The sequence below is a fragment of the Antennarius striatus genome, chromosome 8 (assembly GCF_040054535.1).
Source record: "Antennarius striatus isolate MH-2024 chromosome 8, ASM4005453v1, whole genome shotgun sequence".
NCBI lineage: Eukaryota > Metazoa > Chordata > Actinopteri > Lophiiformes > Antennariidae > Antennarius > Antennarius striatus.
This window is the reverse complement of record NC_090783.1, coordinates 16683405-16699471: the sequence shown is the minus strand read 5'-3', so window position 1 is coordinate 16699471 and position 16067 is coordinate 16683405. Positions and strand designations below refer to the sequence as shown.

Here is a 16067-nt window from a genome sequence, read left to right as displayed (position 1 = left end):
GCTCGGATGTGAAGTCACGCGATATGTTACAAAATCACGCGACACTTGGCTGCTTGTTTACGACTCCCGGAAAATGGCGGCGGCGCCTCCGGTCGAGGCTAGCCTCCAGTCTTATATCAGTAAGTCGCTCCACTACAAATTATGATGTCTCCAGTTTTGAGTTAAGAAAAGGTTGTTGGTTTAATGTTAAGTGAAAAATATATATTTTTATGTGAGTTTGTCGTCACTGTACTCCCACTGGGAAACGCGTTTCAAGAGAGAACGTCAGAAATCTGACGGTGCAGGAGTCGATAGCGAAGCTCCAATGTTTGCTGTGATTTACTATTTTGAGCTCACGTTAATATTTACACTACACCGTCTGGATTTATTCATGCCACACCAGCCTGACATTTAAAATTAAAAAAAAAAACCCAGTAATTGTTACACTGAGTCAGAAGGCTAACAAAATTATCCAGCGAGTTTACCGACAGTAGCTACCCCCAAGACTAGTCGAGCCAGCCGGGCAGACCAGGACCAGAGTTTGTTCTCCAGCTTTAACCTGTGTTTAATAAGATTTAATGTTTGACTGACATTTGTTGTTGTAAAATGTAAAATGTTAGTGTGTCATAGTGTGAACTGTCATCACTTGTAAAAAAGTTGATATCATTGTTGGATTTGACAGATGTCAAACACCGGAGTATAACAGTTCCCCACTGAGGGATACTAAAGTAGACTTTCTTTTTCTTCTTCTTTCCCCGTTGCACAGACAGGGCCACTGACCCATTAAATAAGGAGACTGACTGGGACACGATAAATGGGCTTTGTGACAAACTCCACGATAAACAAGGAGGGTAAGATGATGATGATGATGATGAGAGGGGTATCACATTACCAGAGTAGTTTTTCCTTGTCTTGGATGTGTAAAATCAAGAAATGAATCACTTATTGATTGCATTTTAGATTTGGTTGAACTTGAGTTTTTTTGGGGGGTTGGGATTTCTAATTTATGTATTACAACATTCTTGACTTGTTTCCTTTTTTTTTTTTTTTTTTTTTTTCAATATAATAAAGTTAGATTGTTTTCATTTAACAGCCCCCAACTTGCAGCCAGACTTCTGGCCCATAAAATCCAGTCTCCTCAGGAGTGGGAGGCCATACAAGCGCTCACGGTAAGGGATGGCCACTTTAAATTAAAACTAAAATACTAAGTGATTTATGTTGTCGTTAGTTGGCTGCCGATTGTAAATGGTTTATACGCTGCTTTAGAAGAAACTGGTTATTAACAGTTAATGTTTTCTTGGAGAAGGCCTGTCTCTCCAAAATAGATAATAACTCAAAACTCTTCTCAGGTTCTTGAGACGTGCATGAAGACCTGCGGCAAACAATTTCACAATGCAGTAGGAAAGTTTCGCTTCCTTAATGAACTCATCAAGGTGGTCTCACCCAAGGTAATGACCCTTGTCTTTAGAGAGCCTTGTCTGTACATCTAGGAATGTGGAATGATGTTTGTGTGGCCCTGTTAATTAGTTGAGACAACATTTAAATGGTTGTGGAAACCTTTCAAGAAACGTTTTAAGAGGAAAACAAAAAAAGATGGCCAGGAGTCAGTATAATTATCTAGATCTAATTTTTAAACCTCAATTGCATTTCCCTTTAACTGTTTTATTCATTCTCTTTTAGTATTTGGGTCAAAGGGCTCCAGAGCCAGTGAAGAAGAAAGTGTTAGAAATGCTGTACAGCTGGACGGTCAAGTTGCCGGATGAAACCAAAATAGCAGATGCATATCACATGCTCAAAAAACAGGGTGAGCAATTGCAGAAGCATGAAAACCTGAATAACCTGTGTGATAAAAAATTTATACATTTAAAATGTTGTGATTAGTTTCACGGTTAAGTGTTAAGTCACTGGTGTTTTGTGTGCAGTTGAGATATAGGCACAAGACCAGTGTCTTTAGTCCTGCTTGATTAGGTTTGAAAGTTCAGTTTTACTAGAGTGGAATAATTGTGTGGTAGCTATTCTCATGTGGGACTAAAATGCACACTACATAATGTGTGCATTTTACTTAATTCACAATATTACAAATACAGAATATATACTTGTTTACTAGTTAACTTCAAATGAGTGTGTAGATATTTTGTATGATTATTCAGGAGGTTATGATGTAATCCTTTGAATTGTCTTTAGGATTATAAGAAAAGCTGCTCGATGGATTTATATGTAACTTGGGAAAGCCCAGAATAGAATTTGCAGTTTGATACGGATCCAAATAAAAACCTCGATCAAAGCATATATTAACGTTTGCCTGTTACATGTTCAGTCACCATTATATTTTTTATTCCCATTATTTTACAAAAGTCACGTTTATACTTTGGACAGTTTTTCAACCTCATTGAAAAGCCTTCTCCATTCACACAGCCATTTTTTATCAGGAAACAGGATGCTGCTGCGGTAATGACTTGGTTTTAAAATGGGTATTGTGGTGGATGTCATTCACAAGCAGGTCTGGGATAAGTTTTACCACTTAATGAAACATGTTTTCGTGTAAACCGTATTTCTGCACAAGCTCAGGAGTAAGAGGTGACAGGGATCTATACGCAGTGTGAACATGCAACATGGAAATTGTTGATGTGTTACTTTAAAAGCTGTCCTTGTTCTCTTCCAGGAATTGTCAAAGTGGATCCGGTACTTCCAGATGACACATCCCTTCCACCCCCTCCAACCAGAAACAGAAGTGCCATCTTTGATGATGATGAGAAATCCAAGGTAGAGCTATTATTGATGATAAAGGACCACCAAGAACAGACTTGGATATTACCGTATTGGCCCGAATATAAGAAGACCCCGATTATAAGTCGACCCCCTTTTTGTCAAGACTCAAGTTTGAAAAAAGACTTTTTGAACACCAAATTTAATTTTTATACAGAAAATAATTACAGTACATCTGAAACAAATGATTATAACAATATATTAGAGAGAAAAAGGATTTTATTTTGCTCAAATCATGCAAAAACTGTCTATCACATCTTAATATCTGAACATTTAAGTATGTAAACTAAAGTGCAATCACATTTGTAAATGAATGGAGAGTGGCACCAACCTTGTTACCATCTGAGAACCGACCCACTTTTCTCCAGATTGTTGCTACGTTTCTACATTTTCTGTTATCTTTTCTCTTATTTTCTTCTCTTTTTTTACTGCTTTTTTTATTTTTCTTCTTGGTGACAGGGGTTCGCTTTGACCTGGGGAATTAAGTTCAGGATTCGCTTTAAAGATATCTGGCGCCATCTAATGTTGTGAATGTGTAAAATGTCTAGACCCTGAATGTAAGACGACCCCCACTTTTTCCGTCTTATTTCAATGCAAAAAACACCGTCTTATATTCGGGCCAATACGGTGTATTACAATTATGTTATGATCAAATTCATCATAGGCTCTCAAATCCGTAGAAATGAACGTCCTGTTAAATTCATGAAGGGAACTGCTGTTTACAAAGTTCACTTCCTTGTCCTCTTCCTCCGGCGCTTCTGTCCTATCCTGTTTTTGCAGACGCTGTCTCGCTTGTTGAAGAGCTCCCACCCTGATGACTTAAGAGCAGCAAACAAACTCATAAAGGAAACTGTCCAGGAGGTGTGTGTGTGTGTTTGTGTGTGTGCGTGTGTGTGCGCGCGCGTGCGTTATTGGGTTATGCTGTACAGTACGTGATCTCACATGGATGTACATCTGTTTCTTCATCGTTAGGAGTTTTAAGACTCCACCATCAACAGTTGAGGAAATGCTGAGTTCACACTGTACAATAGGAGTTTACTCTTCAATCATTGTGGTGTAACACAAAGTTGGTTAAACTTTAGGGGTTCTAATTTGTCCATTTATGGTAGCACAAGTGATTTGTGAAAGTGACAACGGGTGTAATGGAGAGGCAAAAACAAGACGGCCCCCTAAAAAGGAAATGGTTTTGCATGTGGTGGTCACAAAGGGTTCCTCTCTCTTAATCCTTCCTGACTGTATCTTCCCCAGTTTTGTGTTTTTACAGTGTCTTTATCACTACTAGTAGCATGACTTGGTACCTGCTGCCCAATCAGATTACACAGGTAACCCAGCTCCTCCAGGATGGAACATCCATAAATGTCATCCAAGAGGATTTACTGTGTTTCCCAGCACAGCATGGAAGAGATACAAGGAGAGTTGGACAAGGCAGTAGAATGAGACACAGGAGCAGAAGCACTAGAGCCCTACAAAATCACCCTGTGTCTTTGAATAATGTTGAATATTTTCGTGTCTTTTCTTTCTTTATTGTGAACAAAAAGAAGGCAGGAAAAGAAAGTAGACGACAATGTCAAAGGTGCAATATGGGAACTTTTTGCTCTTTTTCCCAGGACCAAAAGCGTGTGGAAAAGGCTTCAAAGCGGGTGAATGCAATTCAGGAGGTGAAGGAGAGTGTCAGCCTGCTGAGCCAGCTGCTGGAGGGCTACAACAAGGAGAGCTGCTCCCATAGCAACCAGGAGCTCATTACAGTAAGCACAAATCATCACATCAGAACAATCTGCAGCTACACTCTCCTAGCATTGCTTGCGGCGCTCACTGCTTTTCAACATGTGTCTGTAACAGGATCTTTACCAGCGCTGTGAAAAAATGAGGCTGACATTATTCCGATTAGCAAGTAATACAGAGGAAAATGATGATGTTTTGGGTGAGTTGGTTGACCTCGTGGCTTCCATGGTGTATAAACAGTATAGTATTACTGTGGAATGTCATTGATAACATCTCAAACCAAAGTTTTAGATATTAATGCAGAAAGTCTTTCTTCTGCCTGCAGGTGATATCCTACAGGCCAATGACAGCCTGACACAAGTCATCAACCTGTACAGGCAGCTGATAAAGGGAGAGGATGTAACAAAGAATGGTGTAACGACACCTTCACAACCAGGTGTGTGCACGTGAGTTTTATCCACGACGCCCAGTGATCACCCTCACTCTAAGGTCACACAGGTATTCTGTCCAAATCAGGCAGCAGTAGCTCGGCGCTCGTAGACCTGATGGGGATCAGTACATCGGACGACCCCGAGCCCTCCAGCCCACAGACCCTGACTCAGAACGCGGGCGTCAGCCTCCTGGATGATGAACTCATGTCACTGGGTAAGCAGAAAAAAACTCGACTGGCTTGTAATCCCGAAGTTAGCTTTGTAAGGTGAATGTTTTAACAAGCCAAAAATGGGTCAAGTCAGCGATGTGAACGCAGTTCCGTCTGTTAAAGCCGTTATATCGCGTTTGTCTCGGCCAACTTGTCGGCCTGCTGTTTGCTGACTGGCTGAAATCCGGCGTCCTCAGCATCCTCTGCAGGACACATCTGGCTACACCACAACAAAGCTACACACAAATCACGCCACAAACTCTTCCAGTAAATTGTTTCATCATTTCAAATTGTGTTATGGATTTAGTTAGAGGAGATTTGAGCAGCATTATAAAAATTAATCTGATGCAACCAGAAGAAACTGGGAAATAAATAAATGAACCTTTTCTTTCTTTTTTTGTTTTTTTGTTGTTTTTTAGGACTGAATGTAACTGAAAACTGTGACTCACACTCCTGGAATTCTTCCCAACTTGTGAGTTCATCCTGGACTGGGGAACGTGTCATCTGGCTTCTTTAGCGTTAGCGCCACCTAGTGGAAGTTACAAAAACCCACCCTTTTACAAACAAACCTGGACCGTCATAACAATTCAAATATGATATTGTCACACGGACTTCATTTTTACACCACTTCACATAATCAGTGTGTGTAACACTATTTTTAATGCTTGATTTGCTCTCCCAGTCCTCTGACACCAAAGAACCATCAGTCCCTGCTGTGGTGCTGCTACCGTCTGTGGTTCAGACACCATGTGCTCCACAAGCAGGGGGCTGCACCCCTCCTGCTAAAACCATGGAAGAGCTGAACTTGCTGGGCAAGACATTGTTACAGCAGTCTCTACCTCCAGAGGCGCAGCAGGTCAAATGGTATGTGCATGTCTGTCATTCCATCACTACACTGAAAGCCATGAAGTAGAGAATAAAGCACACTAGTGGTAAATAATCTTTTCTATGCCCAGTTTCTCTATAATTCAAATTTTCTGCCCCCTCCTCATGAAGGAATAAGCTCCCACCTCAATCACGGGTCCCTTTAAGAGATCTACAGACACACAGCACCAGCTCCAAACCCCCTCCAACCACCAGCACCTCCTCGGCTCCTGCATCCGGCGTGCCCATCCATCCAGATCAACCTCACGCACTCCTCACCAACCTCAGTCTGACGGCTGTTGATCCCTACAACAACATCTCTTTGGCTGATGTCGTCGTGCCTCTCGATTCGATCAAACCCAGTAAGGATAAGCGGCGATGCTTCGTGTTTCTTCATGTTTCTCCACTTCTCTGTGTTCTTTTCACGCTTCTCTGTTCCAGGCAGCTTATTACCAGTGACTGTATTTGACAAGCACAGCCTGCGGGTTTTCTTTACCTTTGCCTGTGACTGTCCTCCATCACGACCGGACGTGTTAGTGGTGATTATCTCCATGCTGTCTTCTGCTCCCACTCCTGTCACCAACATCCGTTTTCAGGCTGCCGTCCCAAAGGTAGGTTCATGTTCCCTGTCCCTGAACCACCGTCCTGTACTCGAAGGGTTTCTTGAAAAACTTTATTCAGGAGGGGGTCCATATATTGCAGTAATTTTTTCACCTGTTTGGGTGGATGTCTCTGTGTTTCCTAGGTGATGAAAGTGAAACTGCAGCCTCCCACCAGCACAGAGCTCCCAGCATTCAATCCTATCCTGCCTCCAGCTGCCATCACACAAATCCTGCTGTTGGCTAACCCTCACAAGGTACAGTCAGCCTCATTTAAAAAAAAAAAAGTTTATCTTTGAAAAATGGCTTTACACACCTTGAAAGCAGAAAGATAGACATTAATAGCACCATGACCAGGAATGAAACGCTGACCTCGGCTTTTATTTCACTTGCGTTTCAGGATAAAGTACGTCTGCGGTACAAGCTGACGTTCAACTTGGGGGACAAATCTCATGATGAATCTGGTGATGTGGATCAGTTCCCGCCCCCAAACACTTGGGGGAACCTTTAGAAAGAAAAGAATCCCCCGTCATCTGATCTGCTGCTTCCTGTAGATTGAAGTTGACGCCGTACCTCATCACTATACTTCAGCTTCGGTTTGATGATCCAAACTGACCTGAGACCAGCTGAGGGAGGTTGTTGCTTGTGCCTTCCTTCCTGTTATTCAGTGATCTGTGTGTTCCTGTGTTCTGCAGCCACTTTTTCCTTTTTTTAATCAGTTTGTCACAAATACATTAATCCAACTTTTGGGGAAACAAATTGAATCTTTTAAAAACTGAATGTGAGCATTTGTCTGATTCATATGCTGTTCAACAAACCTTTCAGATGTCATATGAAAATTAAACGCAGTATGTTTCACATTGGTTCTGTTTAAAAAACCACGATGCTATCCCTATAACAAGAATGAGATGACATGTTGGACACGGTGAGTGGAAATGTCCCACATCCATCATGTTTTTTTCCTGAGTGGTTCAGGGGTTGCAAAAGGGGGTTTATTACAGCCAAATGTGAATGTTTTTCAATGAAACTTTTCGGTTGAATACTTCAAGTGTTTAAAGGTTTGCAGTGCGATCAAAAGGGAGAATAGCTGGTTTGTCCAAGGGTTGCTGGGGAGTGGTTCGTCTCTTTACCTGATGCAGGCAGGAACTAATCAGAATTGAGATTACTGTTAAATTTGGGATTATATGTTACTGCAAACATATTAAGCCTTTGTGTGGCCACAAAGAGAAGATCCTTTCATAACCGGAAAAGTATCAGAAGAGATAATCATTTGAAATGCAGGTTTTATGCATTGTCTTAGTTTGAATGTCACACTTCTGATAATAGTTGGGCAGCTTGTGTGTCAAAACTCTGCAAAATGTCTTTTCCCCTTGCAGTTTTGTGATAGTAGGAGACACATAAGTGACAATGGTATTTATTCTGTCATTTCCAGCTGGGTTTTTCCTACTTGTCAGTGTGACATCTGTGAACAGACCCTGTGAAGGACAGCCGCTGAATGTCTGACTCTGTTAAAATATTGAAGTTCAGCTTTTTATTTCTGCACTTTGTTCTGAAGGTTTTGGGAATTATGATATGTAGGTTTATTTTTGACAAACTTTCATGCACTAACTTTCCTTTTAAAATTTTGCACATTGAAACCATTCCTAATGCAGTATGTTGTCAGATCAGTTGCAGACTTTCTGATGTTGCTTGACCCAAAGTTGGACTGGAGTCCTGAGTTAATGTCATCTGCTTTGATTCTACCACACGTGCCTGGGATGAAATGTCAGATTCTCATCTACTTTGTACATATATGTATAAAAATGATGCATTTAGTCCCTGTTTTCATGTGTTCATATCATCATTGGACAGCCTCTGTGAAACGAAACTTATCAAGAGTCATCTGAATAACCGCTGTCAATGAGGTAGTTGGGTCACGGGTGTTGGTCTCTTGTTCGGGTCACAAATAGAGAATGAAGCACGCTGCTGGAACTGATTCTGAATAAAAAAATGCTTTTTCATTTCTACTAATATGAGCTTTCACTTGTTTATAGATCAGTTTTAATTTGAGACCAGCTTTTGACCAACTTATATTAAATCGTTTGTGCAGGGAATTTGGTATGAGTAATTTGCAAAGCAGTTTAATACAAAGTTTGTTTTTTTATTGAGTCGGCACAAAGGACAAGAGATGGAAGAGGAAAAATGAAACTAACAGCAATTAAATGAAAATCTAATCTGTATCAAAACATGAATTAAACAGAAGCTTATCTGTTTTTACAGGACAGGAAGCCCAAAGCATGCGTGGAAAAAATATATAATACCATAATCCTTCACATTACAAAAACTAACAGTAGTTGTTGGGTAACAAAACAATGGGAGAAGATTCACAGCTGCATTTATTCTGTGTTTACCCAAATCAACAGGTATGTAAAAGCCTCCTAACAACACAGGTAAAGTCTTAACTCTGGAATGTGAAGGTAGCCATTAGAAATAATTTCCCCAGGTTGAAACAACACAATAAAATCAATGTATGGGAGCTACAGTGACTTCAGGGGTCAAAAAATCGAGAGCTTCAGTTTTGTTCTAAAGTTTTCTGACATATTTTAACTCAACACATGTTGGTTGTATCAAAATGTACAAAACAAATAAAAATAAAAACCCCTCCTTCCTCAGCTTACACCTTTTCTACCCTCCATGTTTTAAAGAAAACCAGAGAAGGGAAGAGCACACTATGTAGGAAAGCTTTACTAATGAGGTGTAGTGCCTGGAGGTGGGGGGGGTGGAGAGGCAAAAGAGTAAGAAGGTTGCCCCATGAAGCCCATGAGTGGTGGCTGTGATGGCGCAAACTGCTGAGCCATCAAAGGCTGCAGCCCCCCGGATGCTAAAGGCGGTGGTGCCTGCTGCTGCTGGACAAACTGACCATGAGGTTGGCTCTGCTGCTCCTGACCCCCGCCCCCACTGGACTGGCCTCCACTGCGGGGGTTGTAGCCCCTGTTGCCTCCGTAATTCTGGTACTGATCTGGACCTGAGCTGTTGCTGTTCCTGTGATCCCGGCTTCTGTCCCTGTAGGAAGAGGAGGACGAACCGGAACGGTCTCCGTCACGACTGCTGCGACCACTGCGGCCATCTCTGCTGCCCCCGCCGGAGTGCATGCGGCGATCGCATTCCTCCTGGTACATGAGGTTGGGGTTGTTGGAGTTGCTGGTCCGGTAGCGCATTCTGCCACCTGGAAAACATACGAAAAATTCAGCAGGGCTTTAAACCACATCACGACTACTGACTGCGGTGTGTTAGGATTAATGGCGGCAACGGTTCTTACCGCCGCCTCCGCCGCGCCCCGAGTCCACAAGCTGAAGCAGTTTAGGGTTAATAGCCTGCCGGGCCTCTGCCAGAACCCGGACAAGGTCTCGAGCCTGCCGCAGGTTCCCCGGGGTGAAGAAAGTGTAGGCAGTGCCCTTGTTGGTGCTGCGCGCCGTACGTCCGATACGGTGGACGTAATCCTCGGAGGAGTTGGGGTAGTCGTAGTTGATGACGAACTTGACGTCTTCCACATCTTTTGGGAAAAGAGCAATTGATTTTATAGCATGGGGAGAAGGGAGAAGAGGATCATCTCAAGAGGAGGAAAAGAATTGATCGGTTTTTAAAAAAAAATTTTTTTATACACACAGGTCAGTGATTGACCTTTAGATGCATGTATGATATAAATTAGAAATGATTAATTTACATGAGAATCAAGGCAATGCAAACTTACCTGCTACCAGACACTGTACAAAAATCCTTACAACCAACATCATTTCATCATCGACATTCAAATCCAAAAGTTAAAATGTGAAACTGAGGTCAGGTTTTCACTCTCAGTTGATGTCAAGGAGGACAAAAACCACATTTAGGCTTCATAATGTTCACACCTATGTATTTATGCGTCAAAATACGAGAAGACAAAGAGTCTGTTTCTTATTACAGAAGACGTGGGGCTCTGACAGCTCTGCTGACCAAATCTACCTTTTCCCCCTCCATCGTGAAAGAGGGAAGTCATTTCCTCTCCCACAACCTCCTGAGTAACAGTAAAGATGTGCCGGGACAGAAAAAGCTATTCTCTGGACTTTGGAGATACCTGGAAATATGGTGAGGTCATGGAGGAATTAAAAGAAAGGGGTGCTGAGGTACTTACCCCCTTCGTGTTGTTTTTACAAAGGTAGTCAGTCCCCCCTGATCGGTCCTGGTTTATAGTGAGGGGCTGAGGGGGAGGGAGTCAGGATTCATCCCACACCAGCAACGTCAGGCAGGAGCAGAACCATTAAACCTCAAGAGAACATGCACGCAACGGGTGGTTCTGTTGCTCTCTCACTGCATTGCGGGACCCTCCTCAGACCCTGGCCAAGACAGGATCCAGATCAGCCCGTCTAATTCCCTCTCCCCTTTCTGTATGCGTTTTGGGATGGACCGATGGGCCCCAGGCTGCTCCCAAGGAAGGTTCGTTGGATTTACAAACTCTGACAATACTGGGCAGGGGGACCTTAGATACTTAAGAATAAGAGGGACCTTTAGCCCCTCGAAAACTAGCTGAGCTTCTACTCCTACATGATGCAGAGGGCAGTGACAGCAGCGCAGACTGTTAAAGCTGCCGTGTACTGCCAAACCCTGAGAGAAGAGGGGAAAAGAGAACAAGGATACAGTCATAGGAATTTAACAAATCAAAGACACTTCACTTACTTCCCCTTCTCACATTTATACTACCAGTTAGATGTGAAAACCGCTAACCTAGCCTTCTTGTTGGTGGGTTCTGACCCAACTTACACATCTTAGTATCTTCGTTTTTGGAAGAATGTGTTATATGAGCAGCAGCTTCATTTATATTCTACTGATACTCTGAATGAGACCTAAGAAAAGGTGCGCGTGATTGTCTGCCAGGCACACCCCTCCTTTCAGGCAGCAGTGCGCCGAAGAGCCCCGGCTGAAGGAACCTTTTTTAACTGCAGTAACAAGAAACAGACTATAAACCCAGTAAAGCAGAAGGCCTGAACCTTTGTGCTGAACTTAACAGTTCATTTAACTGTCAGGTTATAATAGTGAAGCTGAAAATAAGAAAGGTATATATAGATGTACAAAGCAAACCTACAGGTTTTATCAGCTGTTAGAGTGAAATAACACTAGACTGGTACTTATAAAATGAAAAGAAGCAAACTGGCATAAAGCTGATAATACTCAAAGGAAGACAGATCTATACTTGGAGTAGAATCGGATGTTTTATAGCTGGTCTAACTGGCTGATACTTACCCACTAGTCAATATAACTTTATACATAGAGATCAAATGAAAGTTTAGTTGTTAACTAAATGTCAGTTTGACTGCAGCGACTGTCACTCAGCAGATGTGTAACACACTTCATATAATTTATCCACAACGAATGACAGAAGAGACAATCAAGAGACGCAAAGGATAGTTAGCCGTGTGTGAAAGCAGACATACCCAGACCACGAGACGCCACGTCGGTAGCAATCAGAATGGGAGCTTTACCAGAACGAAACTCTGTAGGGGTTGCACAAATGATGTGTAGGAAAATTAGCAGAAAAAAAGGCCTCTCATATTCAAAGAAGTGACAGAGTAACTTTAGTTTAAAATGCATTTACAGACTGATCAGGTATCTTTTTAGTGAAATGCTTTTCCTGTTTCATCCTGACCCTCGAGTAAATATAAGTTCAGTCGAGGAAATGATTTGAAACAAAAGAAAGCAGGGAAAAAACAGATGTGTACTCTTGTGAAGTACCTGTGAGTACCCAGTCTCTTTCTGGCTGGCTCTTGTCTCCATGGATACACATGGCTGGCCACCTGGAAGATGAACGCAATGAATGAGCAGAATCAAACAGTCGGAGCAGCTTCTCTCCATCAAATGTTTGGATTAATCATCAAATACCATCATGCTGTGTCATTTCTCACCCGTCACGTCTCATCCTTCTGGTGAGATCGTCACAACGCTTCTTAGTCTCCACAAAGATGATGGTCTTGTTCTCTTTTTCAGCCATTATCTCCTCCATCAGTTGAAACAGTCTGTAGAAAGAGATGGATTCACGTCCAGGGGTTAAAATCCCTAAGATGATTATGACAACGTGTGACGTAAGGTCAGATTTTTTTCTCACGGGCTGTCCTTACTTCTGGTCCTTCTCATTCTCCATACAGACATCGACAATCTGCAGGATGTTGTGGTTGGCGCTGAGCTCCAGAGCACCAACATTAATCTGGATGTAGTCTTTCAGAAAGTCCTCTGCAAGCTGCCGAACCTCCTTCGGCCAGGTTGCACTCCACATTAGAGTCTGTCTGTCGGGCTGGGAGATGATGAGAAAGAAAGCATGTAAGAGTTCACCCAAATATCTCTTCACAAATCAGTCGAGGTGACTGTTTTAAAAATGTCAATGAGCCCCTGACCTACCCTGATTTGTTCAACTATCTTACGAATCTGTGGCTCAAAGCCCATGTCCAGCATGCGGTCAGCTTCATCCAGGACCAGGTAGGTGCATCGCTGTAGGTTGGTTTTCCCACATTCCAAAAAGTCAATAAGCCGACCAGGGGTGGCAATACAGATCTCAACTCCTGGAGTTACACACCAACAAAAAAAAGATGCAAACATGACCTAATAATCAGACAGACTGGTGCTCAATCATTCCTCCAGCGCTACTAACCGACCACATGGCCACACCTCACAGGACGTTACAGCGTGCAGCATACCAATTACACTGCAGCGGCTGTGAACGTCACACATGACCGACCGAGTGGTGAGTGTATGCATGTGCATCAAATGAATAGTTAGGTGAGCAACAAAACTGCACAACTACAACAAGCTGTGCATCCATTGTGTGTGATCATCAACAATCATACCCACCCCTCTCAAGGTCTCGAATCTGTGGGCCTTTGGGCGCCCCGCCGTAGACACAGGTGCTTTTGATACGGGAAGATTTCCCATAATCAAATGCAACCTGTTGAACTTGCTGAGCCAGCTCTCTGGTTGGGGCGAGAACCAGACACTGAAAAAAAAAAGAGAAACAAACAAAAGAAAAACAGGAAAAGAAAAGTGAGGAAAGTTTCAGACTACAACACTAACATAAAACACAAAGCATAATAATACGTCACAAATTTGTACTCACAATTGGACCATCACCCCTCTCCAGATATGGCTGGTGGTTGATATGTACAATAGCAGGAAGAAGATACTGCAATAACCAAAACACAAAAGTCTAAATACTGATACCATGCTACAGAAATGAAGAAAGCCAAGTAATCCACCTACAAATTGGTTTTATAAACTTTTAGCAGCTCTGTTTTTTTAGCAGCTCTGATTTTTTAGCAGCCTTGTTTTAAAATCTACCCCTGCAGGTTAAACCATCTCTCCTGACTACCTGTTCTACCCAGAACCTACAGGTGAAGCGCTTTAGCTATTGATGCATTGACTTTGAAAGATCTGATAGCCTTTCTGACGAATCCTGATCTTACTTACAGCGAGGGTCTTTCCAGAGCCGGTCTGGGCAATCCCCACCAAGTCCTTTCCAGTCAAGGCCACAGGAAAGCCCTGAGCTTGTATCGCTGTTGGTTCCTTGAAGTTCTGCTGCATCAACACATCCATCACGTACTCTACCCACAGCAAAGACAGTAGCACTGTTATACTTCTGATTGGTTTTTATAGTTTTATTGTATATAAATGCCAGTAAGCAATGTATTCATTTATTGTTGTAATGCATGGTTTACTAACGAGGAAACTGCGCCTGGTGAAAACCAGTGACGGGCTTGGAACATCCAGATCCTCTGATAGTGATCTCTTTCTTTCTGCGAAATTCTTCCATTTCATACTAGACATGAAATCAAAAGAGGGAACAATACCAAAAAAAAATATTCACGTATGTTGATTTGTGTATTTGTGTAATATTCTATACAGCGCCCATATAATCGATGAAGGCCATCTTAAGTTTAAAACTAACAGACAGTAATGGAGATCCACTCAAACCCAACACTTATGTCATGCTCTTATTTTCTCTTGTTCATGCATGTTTAATCATTCTTCATTTGTGTGTGTCAAGTAGATTGAAAAACAAACTTACCTGACTCATGCATTGGATTTCAGGGTGTTCAGTATAGAAGTTCTTTTCAAATTTTGGGAGCTCCTCCAGGTTCCACCTCTTCTTGCGTAGACGCTCACCTGGATTCCCAAACTTCATAGGTGGGGGCCCACCTCGACTGTTCATGGCTCCAAACCGTGGCCTGATAGATAAGCAACAAGAAACAAAGAGCATCGGGGAATCCGTATAGTGCAGCAATTATCTACAGCAATCAATTAAGAGCATATTTTGGACATGTCTTCTTATGCCATGCCGATTTCTGGCTATTTGAGTTGAATTAAGTCATTTTTCTACATGCATACATCATGATTGGTATTTAAGTGTAATAATGTACATTTCTGTGTTGTTATGCCCATTTTGTCTAATCAAACGTCGAGAGTCCCAAAAACTGCAAAACAATTTACAGTACATGATGATTTATTTGAGTGTTTGAAACTACAGCGCCATCTTCAGATCAACATGTAGTACTGTAATGTCTACCGAAGTAAATGTTCGCGTTAAAGTACACAGAAGTCGTTGTAACATGACCTCTATCGACTCTTCGATGTTAAAGGATCATTTCAACATTATATTTTTCCAAATCTCCTATAATACTACCACTACTACTATCTTTTTTGCACATTTACCGTGAAGGTAACAACCAGAAATGAGGCCCTGAGGAAGGCCGTTTCCGTGTAGCAATTTTCGGCCCACTGCTAAGAAAAAACTCGTCTTTATCCGACGCTTCGCTTCAAAGTAGCTGTGTAAATAATATGCGACTCCAATGCAGTATAAAAATTGACATTTGTTTCCATATGTGAACTTACCTGTCTCGTCCACGGTCCCTGTCTCTGTCTCCGTAAGAACCTCCCCTCATTTTGTCAAAAAAACAACACTTTACTAAGCTTTACGCGGTGCTTGTGACTGTGTTTTAACTGCTTAAAACACTTTGGTAACGTAGTACGATATTAAAAAGTTCTAGAAAAAATATCACGGTATTTATTGCTGGAAAAAGTAAGCGACACAAACGGCAGTTCTGCAAAAGATTTTGATAAACAGTCGTACGTGTGCGTCACGTACTCCACAGGAAACGCAGGAGTCCCCGCCCCTTTTCTTCTTCGTTTTTATGACGGGAAAAACCAATAACCGGCTCCATACTGCCACCTGCTGGTGTAGAGTGGACTTCCTTTGAATAATCTAAGGTTTACATTTTTAAATGAGAACAAGGTACGAGTGTGCGTGCTTTAGTGGTTGTTCGTATTTCGTGTTGTTCCGCAAAGAGCTGGTGACGTGTCCGGAACATTTCCCCGCCTCCTGCCTGTAAATCCGCTGGGATACGCTCTAGCAACCCCCGTGACCCGCAAAAGCTGAAAAAGTGGTTCGGAGAATGTATGAATGAATTCTGTTCAGTCAAAGAAGACTTTTATGATTTTGA

General features: G+C 42.2%; 2 protein-coding genes across 2 annotated transcripts; one reads left to right on the top strand and one right to left on the bottom strand.

Annotated features, from left to right (window-relative positions):
• The first annotated feature begins 66 nt into the window (after nucleotides 1-66).
• On the top strand, nucleotides 67-8541 carry LOC137599773 (ADP-ribosylation factor-binding protein GGA1-like). Its single transcript, XM_068320896.1, has 17 exons — nucleotides 67-119; nucleotides 746-830; nucleotides 1073-1148; nucleotides 1329-1427; nucleotides 1660-1783; nucleotides 2642-2742; nucleotides 3526-3606; nucleotides 4353-4490; nucleotides 4585-4666; nucleotides 4793-4903; nucleotides 4984-5112; nucleotides 5527-5579; nucleotides 5790-5971; nucleotides 6104-6333; nucleotides 6413-6582; nucleotides 6717-6827; nucleotides 6971-8541. Exons 1-17 carry the CDS (start codon nucleotides 74-76, stop codon nucleotides 7079-7081), a joined length of 1929 nt encoding a protein of 642 aa, XP_068176997.1. The 5' UTR covers nucleotides 67-73; the 3' UTR covers nucleotides 7082-8541.
• Nucleotides 8542-8689: 148 nt separating this feature from the next.
• Nucleotides 8690-15724, bottom strand: LOC137599772 (probable ATP-dependent RNA helicase DDX17). The gene is made up of 13 exons (XM_068320895.1): nucleotides 15460-15724; nucleotides 14636-14795; nucleotides 14290-14386; nucleotides 14038-14171; nucleotides 13688-13753; nucleotides 13426-13567; nucleotides 12976-13136; nucleotides 12699-12871; nucleotides 12486-12596; nucleotides 12316-12377; nucleotides 12018-12077; nucleotides 9869-10102; nucleotides 8690-9775 (listed from the first exon to the last, which is right to left on the bottom strand). The coding sequence occupies exons 1-13, from the start codon at nucleotides 15507-15509 to the stop codon at nucleotides 9297-9299; spliced, it is 1929 nt and encodes a 642-aa protein (XP_068176996.1). The 5' UTR covers nucleotides 15510-15724; the 3' UTR covers nucleotides 8690-9296.
• Nucleotides 15725-16067: the final 343 nt, after the last annotated feature.